This window comes from Glycine max, chromosome 19 (genome assembly GCF_000004515.6).
Source record: "Glycine max cultivar Williams 82 chromosome 19, Glycine_max_v4.0, whole genome shotgun sequence".
Classification (NCBI taxonomy): Eukaryota; Viridiplantae; Streptophyta; class Magnoliopsida; order Fabales; family Fabaceae; genus Glycine; species Glycine max.
In genome coordinates, this window is record NC_038255.2 from 42,402,591 (window position 1) to 42,413,540 (window position 10,950).

At 30.4% G+C, this 10,950-nt stretch overlaps 1 protein-coding gene across 1 annotated transcript; it reads right to left on the reverse strand.

Moving 5' to 3' along the window:
* Positions 1-1,059: 1,059 nt before the first annotated feature.
* Positions 1,060-10,043, reverse strand: LOC100791091 (sulfate transporter 3.1). Its single transcript, XM_003554217.5, has 12 exons — positions 9,390-10,043; positions 8,809-9,016; positions 7,474-7,645; positions 6,472-6,537; positions 5,323-5,436; positions 4,575-4,691; positions 3,681-3,807; positions 2,858-3,144; positions 2,228-2,418; positions 2,054-2,139; positions 1,891-1,967; positions 1,060-1,562 (listed from the first exon to the last, which is right to left on the reverse strand). The coding sequence occupies exons 1-12, from the start codon at positions 9,727-9,729 to the stop codon at positions 1,377-1,379; spliced, it is 1,971 nt and encodes a 656-aa protein (XP_003554265.1). The 5' UTR covers positions 9,730-10,043; the 3' UTR covers positions 1,060-1,376.
* Positions 10,044-10,950: the final 907 nt, after the last annotated feature.

The window sequence follows — 10,950 nt, forward strand, 5'->3', positions numbered from 1 at the left end:
GCTTATACAAACTCAATTCATTATCTCAGGGTAATAAATTAGAACCAAAGGAAAAGAGGTCTTTAAGATGAAAACAAAAAATGCAAATATAGATTTTTTTTTGAACACAAAATATTTTTAGTTCTATTTTTTGACTGAAAAAATAAAAAAATGATATGATTCAACCTCAAACTCATTTGAATGTAGCTGATAATAGCGGAGCACGCCAGCTGATATTCTCGAAGCCAAAAATGAATTGCATTTCAATAAGTAAATTTACGGAATGAACATTTTAGAGGGAAAAAGAAAATGCAGGAAGTAATATAAAAAGTGTATGAAGCAATAGCTCAGGTGAGAAAAATCAAGAAGTTGGGTCCACTCACACTATGGCTTGTCAAGCTCAAATAGTCTAATTTGACACTTCTAGGTAGAAGTGTAAGCACATCAAATTCAATCCGCCAATTCATCCAATTCAATTGAATTTAATTAAATTTTTGTAAATTCAACTAAATAATTAGATTGGATTGATTTTATTTTAATAAATTCAATTAAAATTGGATTAGATGATAAATTTAAAATTTTGAATATGACCAAAATTTAACTCAACTCACGTACTAATAAATTATGAATATAAAAATTATAAACTAAATACATTTCATTCCCAAAGTTATATATTATTTATCTTAAAATAATATATTGTTTTAGAGTTTATTTTAAGATAATATATTATTTTATGAATAATATTATAAGTATATATTTATGATTTATATTTTTCTGTTCATCATTTGAAAAGTATAATATTTTACGAATACTAATTTTTAAAAATATATCATATTATTTTATAAAAAAATATTCTTACTATTTTTTGGAGTTTGAGAATTTCTTTTTAATTTTTTTTAAGACTTAAAGAAGTAAAAAAAAATTAATAACTCATTTCAATAACCAATTTAATTCAACCCAATTAAATTTAATTGAATTAAATTAAAAAAATAAACAAAATTCAACCCAATTCAAATCATTGTATCCCTACTTTAGGTAGAAGGCCAAATTCTGAAATATGAGAGAGGGAGAAACACCATATTAAAATTTTATTTATAATTTCCATTGATCACTGATCAGCTCTATAACATTTCCAACGGAACACTTCTCAATTCCATTGCAGCCACTTTCTATTTGAATAGATTATTAAGCATGCATGATACATAAAGATTCAACAGCCTATGTTGGAAACTTTCTTCCAATTCAGTATCTTGAGAAATTAAAATACTCATGCAACTATCACTCTAAACCCTTCTGCAGCATGATTCTCAAACTCTCACGCCACATACTGTAAGGTTAATAAAGATAAAATATTAAACCTCGTAAGCTTTACGAGATCTAAACAATGCTTTATTTTATTAGGCATTGTTCCAACCTTCTGATTCATCCTTCATGGTGTTTGGTTTGTATGTATGGAGCATGAAGTTGCATGCACCAACAGCCTCTTCAACTGTGAGATAGATCCATTTTTGACCCAGTTCATCAAGGAACTTGGCTTTGTTCAGCTTCTTCATTACTTCGCTTCCAGGATTGACCAAAGCAAGCTACACACATTGGAAGGAATGATTAAATAATTAAAAAAACAATTTAAGTGTCTCTCAAAGTAAAACTATTTAGCCAAAAATATTAGTTATATAATTAGCTTAATGAGAAATGCTAGAACACAATCTCTACCATACTTTTTAAACACATTTTTTATTATTGATTAGAATTTATCAAAAATCACATAATTTAATAGATTTCACTTCTTATTTACGAGCTCTTTTCTTGATATTATAATATTTAATAAATTTTAATCAATAATAAAAAATATGTTCAAAAAATTGTGTTAAAAAATATTTTGCTATCACAATAAGAGGAGAAAATAATTACTTGTAACCCTCTTCTGTCAGTAGTCTTCTTGCACTCTTCAAGCATGCTAATTCCGCTTGTATCAATGTTAGCAACAGCTGCAAATAAAATCACACTGCAAGTTAGATTAATAATCTTACTAATCACATTGTCAATTACTTCATTTCTTTAATGAATAAATTACCAGTCATATCCATTATGACATATTGCAAACTGGTTTGCCCTGTAGCTTTGATTCTATCTTCCTCTTCATCAATCCACCTTGTGATCCTAAGAACAAAATTTTGTGATGAATTTACAATTTCATTGGAGGCTGTATTTTTGCGTGCAATTAGGAGTAAAACCGCTGGTGGCTTACCTTTCTCTTAAATAGCTTGCATTGGCAAAGTAGATGGGTGCATCAATTTCAAGAATTAGGATTCCAGGAATATGGTTTGCATTTGGATATTGTTCCACATTTCTGTATACTGCAGAATTTGGAATGTTGCCTAAGAGAAATGTCCTTGGTCTTGCGATAAATAAAAGTACTCGAAGTAGAGATACTGCAACCTAAATATTCACAGAAAACACATCAGCTTCCTTAACCCTTGTATTAGAACCCAAAAATGTCTATGGTCCATTGGTTCTGTAAAAAAAACTTCTTAACAAGTATTTATATAAAAATAAAATAAGGAAGTAAAATAAATTAAATTTATCTCATAAATTATAATTAGCTTTACATATAAGTTAAAATTAGCTTTCGAAGAAGTTAAATGAAAGAGTTTCTTCAAATTAATTAATATACTATCTCTAGTCCTATTTATAAGAAACTAGTTGTTTCTTATTAATTGGATCGACGTTAGTATAAGTTGGTTTTAACGTGAGGGAAAAGCTTTTTCATTTTATGTTTTTGTCTTCTTTTATAAATGCTTATTGAGAAGTTGATTCAAACAAGATCTAAGACAAAAAGTCTTTAGAGTGGGATAGTTGGGAGCAGGGTGACACATACTGCTATGACTAGGCCAATTTCAACACTGCCAAAGACTACGCCAACATAAGCAGTGAAGCACACTAAGAAATCAAATTTGTCAATTTTCCACAAATGAATTGCTGCTTGATAATCAATGAGCCCGAGCATTGCTGATACAATTATGGCTGACAGCACCACCAGGGGAGTGAAATGGAATAAGGGTGTTAAGAATAACAATGTCAACATCACTGCTATTGCCATTATAATGTTTGATGCAGCAGTCTTGCACCCAGCATTGTAGTTCACTGCTGAACGCGAAAATGGTCCTGAAACAACATTATTTTTATGACAAGCTTGTTAGCAAATGATGCAGAAAATTGTTAGATTAGTTTGTTGTTTTTTGTTCAAGATGAAGATCGAGCTTGAAAACATAGACCCCATACAGCGAACACGAATATAACACAACATGGGGATATATAACAAATTTTTCAAATCATATGACATGAAAAACATTATAATACAACATTAATGAACATAATAGGTAAAAAAAATGAACATGAATGATTAAAAATATCAGTATGGTTTATTAACTAATTTGAGCTGGTTGAGGTAAAACACCAAACTTATGTATGATCGTTAGTAAAAGCTTTATTGTTGGTTAAAAATTTGTCAAAAAATATAAAATCAAGAGTAAAAACACATTAATTAATTAAGATGAGAGACATACAAATATGTGTATTTTTAATAAATTTCAATTGATCATAAAAAGTATTCAATTAAAAAATATGTTGCTAACATTTGTTTTCTACAATTCATTACATTATACACATTTTATACTAAATTTTATTAGTGAAAGAATTACCTGTGGTGAGATAGCAAGAGGTGAACGATCCGAAAATATTCATGGTTCCAATAGCTATCATCTCTTTGTTGCCATCAATATGATAATTTTTAAACATTGCAAAGCTTCTTCCCACTGCTATTCCTTCCTGCACAAGATCAATTAATTCTGTCCTTAAGGCCTTGCTGACATGACTGATAAACAGCATTCAATAATTTGGACTAAAATTGTTTGTTCTATTATGTTCCTCATTTTCTTTTAAAAATAAACCAAATATGGAATACATTTCGAATGTTATGTTCTGTCCAGTTTTGATCTATTTTTGCCAAAGGCTATACTATAGTGCCATTAAAAAAATAAACTAAAACACCTGCATGCAAAAACATGCACATAGTTGAATCATATTATTATTTTAGTATAGAAAAGCATTTGGAACAAGCTCTTAGAAATGAAGACTTTCGATCAGAGGAGAGGTCGACAAAAACAAAAAAAGAAAGTGATCTGATGTGACTGTACATTATTTTGCTTGGTCAACAACAATGCTTTTCAAAGACAAAACACAACTTCGCCAAATTAGGAAAGGATCCGGACCATGTGATTAATTGCTTTTTTCATTTAATAAAAAAAATACTGAATAAATATTTAATTAAACCATCTCTTTATACATGCTCAAAGTATCTGTTGATGAAATTTAAGAAAATACGTGATACAACTTTTTAGAGTTTTTTTTTCAGAAGTTAAAATATTGTTTTTTCAAAATTGTATAATTAAAATGATTTTTTAAAACTATATATTAATAAGGGTGTGATTGATTACAGTTGAGAATTGTCAATTCAGCTATTAAGTCATGGACCATGCATGTCACAACTCACAAGGTTACCCTCTACCAAAGGAAATGAGGTTGAGATACTTAACCGCAAGTGCGATAATGCCAGTGACAAGTCCAGTTTTTATGGCAGTGCCCATATAAGGCGACACAAACACCAAATCCGTCACCGAAGGTGGATTCAGCCCCTTCTTCAAATTTCCTATCTGAAACAACATTTAAAAAAAATAGTAATCATTATTGCTATCACTTGACTTCACAAAATAAAACATTAACAAATCCCCATATTTTTTTAAAAATTATTATTAGGTTCTTAATCAAACCTTTTGAATGATAAGCAAGCACAGGTTGACACTGAATGATCGAGTCTTCTATTCACACTAGTTGTTGTTGTTTGAGTTCAATTCTTGGATTTTTCTTGTTAGTAAACAATATGAAATTTCATTACAAATTCTTGCTAATGAAGGTTGGTGGTCTTCTCTAACCTCACAAGGGAGAGTGATTTTTCCTAATCTAAACTTTTTTCCAGCCAAGAAAAAATGTTTGAGTGATACTGTACTACACAATTAATGGATAACAAGAAAATGCTATTGGCTAAACGGGCCAATGGTTAAGAAAGTGTTGAAGGGTCCCACAGAGTGGTGGTTATGTGGTAGGGCAGGACAATAATTTAGGATTGGGCCAATGACAAGAACCCAAAAGGCCTTCATACATGTGAGACTCAGTGTCTGTCCTATTCCTATCAGGCAGGCTAGCAGCACTAGTGCCGTGTTTGGTCGAGTGCAAAAGTCGTGACTCATGAATGCATTACAAAATGGAAATTAATACAGTACTCACCACTTGAACTCCATGCTTCTCAGCGTGTGTGAGATAGACCAGCAGACTTCCCAGTATAACGGATGTCAGTGGTGCCATTGCTGACACCCAGAAGAACTTCGGCTGTCGTTTGCTCTGCCATCACAAAAACTTAGGTTATGTTTGGATAAAAGTTGAGAACGGTTTTTTGGAAATTTTAAATTTTAATGCACATTTGCTAATTTATATGACACAAAACAAAGAAGGAGGAATTTGTTGTTTCAGAAGTAAAAACACTTTTGAACTTTTCCTGTGGTATTAAAAAATGTACTAATTAAAATGTGCATTTAAATTAAAAAAGGTGCTTTTTCTTTAAAAAAAATTGAAACAAACTGGTCCTAATGTTTTTTTTTTATAAAATTATTACTGTACATTTATCTTTAAACGATTATAATATGAGACTAGCAATGTGAAGGGAATTTATGTCCTTTTCCGTCAGGTTCACCGAATAATAGCTCCGAAGTGGGAACCTAATGGAAACAAGTTTGATGAGTTTGACTACAATATTATTATAACTAATAAATAATAGTATAGTAGAAAAATGAACATTATTTACTATATATAGTCTATGGTATATTATATTACTATGTTACTTTGTCATTATTGTAGCTGGGAACATCACAATATATATATATATATATATATATATATATATATATATATATATATATATATATATATATATATATATATAAGTCAATAGTCTCAGAAAATTCATTTTAACTTTGAATATATAAGGGATCAAAGGGGAAAGGTACGTTAGAAATGAAAATAGAGTTGATCGAAAGAATAAGTTGATCATTTTAATAAGAGGAAAAGAGGTAACGGGGTTAGGCTCTTGTCCCTTCGATCACACTTCAACAGTTAAAGTCATGGATCTTGGTATAATATAACATTTAGTTTCTTTTTTTTTCTTAGTTTGGTAATTAGCTTTACAACTTTACTTGAGGAATAAAATAAAAAAACAAAGAAATGAAAGGATTAAATGAAAGATAATGTGCCTTCCTCTAATGTACCTTCCTCTAATCCAAACTTTTACCACCAAATAATGTGCAACACAATAAGTGAAACGTTGAATTCTTCCACTATGTGTAGAATAATTAAGGCATGGATTAGCTAGATATCACTTACGAAGTATCTTGTGACGAGGAGGAAGAAAATAAAGCAACAACCTAACACAGCGCTTTCCCACCTCCACTGCATATAGATTAATAAATAAATGAGAAAGCAAAAATATGGCTTAAAATGAGTTTAAGAGAGAAAGAGATTTCAGAAAATAATTCATGAACATCTTTTAGTGTTGGTGTACAATATTTCTTGTAATTAAGTTTAGTTAATGACGACTTAAAATCTGGCTAACAAAATACATAGATTACTTAACAGATTAATAATTTAAATTATATTTGAACAATTGATGAACTAGTATTTTAAATATTGATTAATTAAAAATATAGAAAAATTGTACTTAATGATTAAGTGGCTCTTATTTTTATGTTTAGAAAATAAAGAAATAATTCTCATATTTTCTGATTAGAAAACACATGTTATAATGTAAATTTATGGTTAAATTTTAATATAAATATACATTAAAATTATGCTTAACAATTTAAAATTAATTTTATTAAAACTAGTTCAATCCAATTTTTCAACAACCAGGCCTTCATAAATTTTAGTGAACTACATCTGAATTTAATTAAATAATATATATATAAAATGTAATGAATTAATTTTGGAGAAAAAATATTATATATTTTATATTATTATTCAATCCTAATCAATCATATATGACTGATTTGTTGACTTTTACAATATATAATTATTTTAAAATTCATAATAATAAATCATGATTTATGTATAAAATTATTTTATGTTATTAATACAGGACGATTAAATTTTTTGTTTTACAACTATCATGTCTTCAAAATGTAATGGACCAATGGTACTGTGATTGTTTTCAGAATACAAAAATTGTTATAGAGCTATATATGTTAGTGGGCGCTTGGTGTGAGGTGTGGCAATAATGTGTTGCAGCTTGTACCGTGATGGATAAAAAAATACAGAGCAGATATATGAGAAGAGGAAGAGTACAGTTAGAAGTAGCTAGCTATGAGTTGTGCTTGATTTTGTAGGTACCTCATGAGTTTGAGAAAAAACAGAGCGCATTACTGACACGAGATCGGCCTCGTGGGTAAAATGCTCAAGGCCAAGGATTGATTTTAGCTGTTGCAGACAAACCACTGTAGCTGCTCCACCCATGAACCCTACTATGGTTGCATGTGACAGAAAATCCACGATAAACCCTAACCTGCACTCCTCCACATGGTTCCTCATCAAACACAACAAAACATAATATTTATTTAAATCATTCATAACTATAAATAATCTTATTTTAAGCCAAAAATCCAATAGTGAAAGTCAATCAGTATCCCCATTTAAAATTAATTTATATATATATATATATATAAAGGATTATCATTTAATCACAAACCCACAATAAATTTGTTGAGTTTGATAATAATTATTTTAAAAATATTTTAGCATCATCATTAAATTCATATATATATATATATATAATATATATATATATATATATATAATAGATTAATATTTCTTTCATTTTTTATCAGTAAGATTCAAAGCTAATATGAGAGAATTTCTTTCAAATTCTTGATATATATACTTCGATAAAAGAGAAATAGGATGGGAAGAGAAAAAAAATATTAAATGTATTAATAAAAAAACGTGTAAAATGAGTACAAAAATAAAAATTTAAAAGATATAAACTAACACCATATATAGTATATTGATACAGAAATGCTCCATCCGATACAAATCAATGAAGGTGGAAGTAGCCAACGGGCCAATTGCACAGCACAACCTTATTCCAGGGTTTAATATTTTATTATGATAATATCTATATGCGTTACGAAAAGGGGTGGGGGGTGAATCTCATAATTGCAAAATACAAAAGGTTTCACGAGACAAAATTATGACCAAAGGACAAAAAACTCCAGCCCATAGCGAACTACAGAACACTGCAGAAAATATCTTTTAAATAATACAAGTTTATTTGCTACTTATAAATTAATTGAGTTTTAAAGATAAAAGATACTGACAATTAAGTGACAAGAACATGCCGCGGTTCATTTTCTTTTTGTTTGCATTTTAACATACATTCAGCTAAATCATTTAAGTATTTATTTATGAGAACTATAAACTTTTTTTTTTTTACACAAAGAGAACTATAAACTATTTTCATAAACTCAAACACCTTTTAATAAATTCCTAGTCAGTAAATTCATTCATATACTTTAATGTGTAAATAATTTTTGTTATTACAACTAGGCTATATTCATTCAAAAAATTACAACTAGGCTATAGATATTCACGAGATTCTTCGTGTTAATTATCACGACAATTATACCGACAACTATCTTATATTAAATAGAAGTAGATATAATGAATTACCTGAAGAGACCGAGTGATGCTTGCAAAACTCCAGCAAAGAACGTAGCAGTGAAAGCCAAGTGGAGGAAAAGGTTTGGGTTCTCGTTGAAATTGACCACTCGACCCAACATGGAGGCCATAAGAAGCGATCCAACAGCCACAGTTCCCACTGCCAAATCCCTTGAGCTTCCCATCATTGCATAGATCAATGGCGGTATAAAGCTCGAATCTGCAATATTCATATACGTTTCCCCCCCATAATATCAAAATAAGACACCATTAAATAAATTGACCAAATTAAACAAATGTAGTTAGTTCAGTGGCTAGGAACTTCAATTTTATTTTTTATCTTTGGCCTAGAACTAAAAACTAATATCTCAAGTCATTGAAATATGGGACTAACATCTTTCAATATATGAGAGAATTAGAATCAAATTTCTGACTACATACTTAACTAAATGTTAATTAGTCAATTATGTTATATCATGATGGTGCTTAACTTTACTTGTTAATGTAAGCCCAAGATTTTATGAAGACAAAAGAATAATAAATTGGGTAAAGTAAGACATGAGTATTAAGTATAATTATTAATAACAACTCACAAAGTCCAAGAACAGGAGGGAGGTTGGCTAGCTTGGCATAACTGATGCCTTGAGGAATGGCCAAGCTAGCAATGGTGATGCCAGAGATGAGGTCTGATTTAAGGAAGTGGAGGGTGTATTTGGGTGCCCACTCAAAGATGGGGAAGAAGTACTGAAGCCCAAGCAGGAACCTCTTAGAGGCTGGCTGGTTCTTGAACTTCCTAAACGGGTCATCTGGGAAAAAAGTCTCTTTCATAGAGTACTTTAGGGACTTGAAGAAGGGTTGAGGGGGAGGAATGGCCACTCGGTGCACGCACTCCACGTTCATACCCGAAGGGTATGCATAGTCTGCGTTACCCATATATATGTCCTAAGACAACACACCAAATATATGATATGATATGCTAGTAATTTGTGTAACTTCAATTGAAATATGCTTTGGTATTGTTTGTCTTAACTGGCACTAGGAAAGTGTTGAGGAAGAAGGGGAGGCAAAGAGAGGAAGGGGTATGGGTAAAAGTTGGTGCTAGAAGTGAGGAGGGTGTTGTGAATGATATGGCTTTATATAAAGGAAGAATAGGCCAGTTATGTTCGTCATGTGTGTGGCGGAGCTAGGATGGAATGCTGAGGTGTGGGATGATTATTTTTTCACTATTTTTTTTTTTCATTTTTCAAATGACAAGTATCCTATACCACAGATAATGATCTTATAGACTTACATACTGTATATAAGAACATCTATAGTACAGTAGAGCTAACTCTGCTAGCTAGTGACATTTTCTTTTTTCTGTACCACATTGTGTGGATCCTTAACTGTATCTGTGGCAGAATCGCAACCGTACATCACCTTTCACCTTTCACCTTTCACAATGATTGTTTAATTGGTTCCAAGAATGATCAATGTTTTTTTTTAATCTTTGTGTCTACTTGGAAGTATAAGGAAATTATATATGTTTTTTTATTTTTAAAATTTATATAAATTCTTTAAATGTTGTATAAATATTTGATAATAAAAAATTACATGCATCGATAATTTTGATTAAAAAAAATTATATATTTATAGGAAAGTGATAACCATGGAGAAAAAAGTGTAAGTTTTTCTCTTTTTAAGGTTTGAGGGTGTTGGAAGGGACGACCCATTATTATATAAATGGCTAGAATAGTGCACAAGATTAGTGGCGGAGGAAAGGGTGACATGCTAATCAAGGATATCAACTTTAACATATACATTATTTCTGGCCAAATAATAAAATATTAGTCATACTATATATATCTTACCCTGGACCTGCCCCTCTATCTCAACACATACGATGATGGAAGTAAAAGCCAGGAAGCTCACGCATCTTCTTATGGCATATGACCTCACTCCCTATCTCAGCTTCAGATACTCTCGACACTAATTAAGATCATTGATTCCATCTTTTCCCTTGTGACGTCGTGGATCCTTGTTACAAATATATGATAATGATTTTCACTTGTAGGTTCATGTAGGCTAGATTTTGTCGGTTTTTATTGGTAATAAAGATTAAAGCATGTATAATTATATTAGTAACCGAAATATAGGTTATTACAAGATAAATAT

What these genes read in the sequence shown, in the direction of transcription:
- LOC100791091 (XM_003554217.5), bottom strand. Translation starts at nt 9,729, where the DNA reads ATGGGTAACGCAGACTATGCATACCCTTCGGGTATGAACGTGGAGTGC. An exon ending in TTTTTTCTCAAACTCATGAG is followed by an intron (nt 6,538 to 7,473) that starts GTACCTACAAAA and finishes ATCTATATGCAG; the next exon opens with TGGAGGTGGGAAAGCGCTGT. An exon ending in AGAAGCATGGAGTTCAAGTG is followed by an intron (nt 4,692 to 5,322) that starts GTGAGTACTGTA and finishes ATGTTGTTTCAG; the next exon opens with ATAGGAAATTTGAAGAAGGG.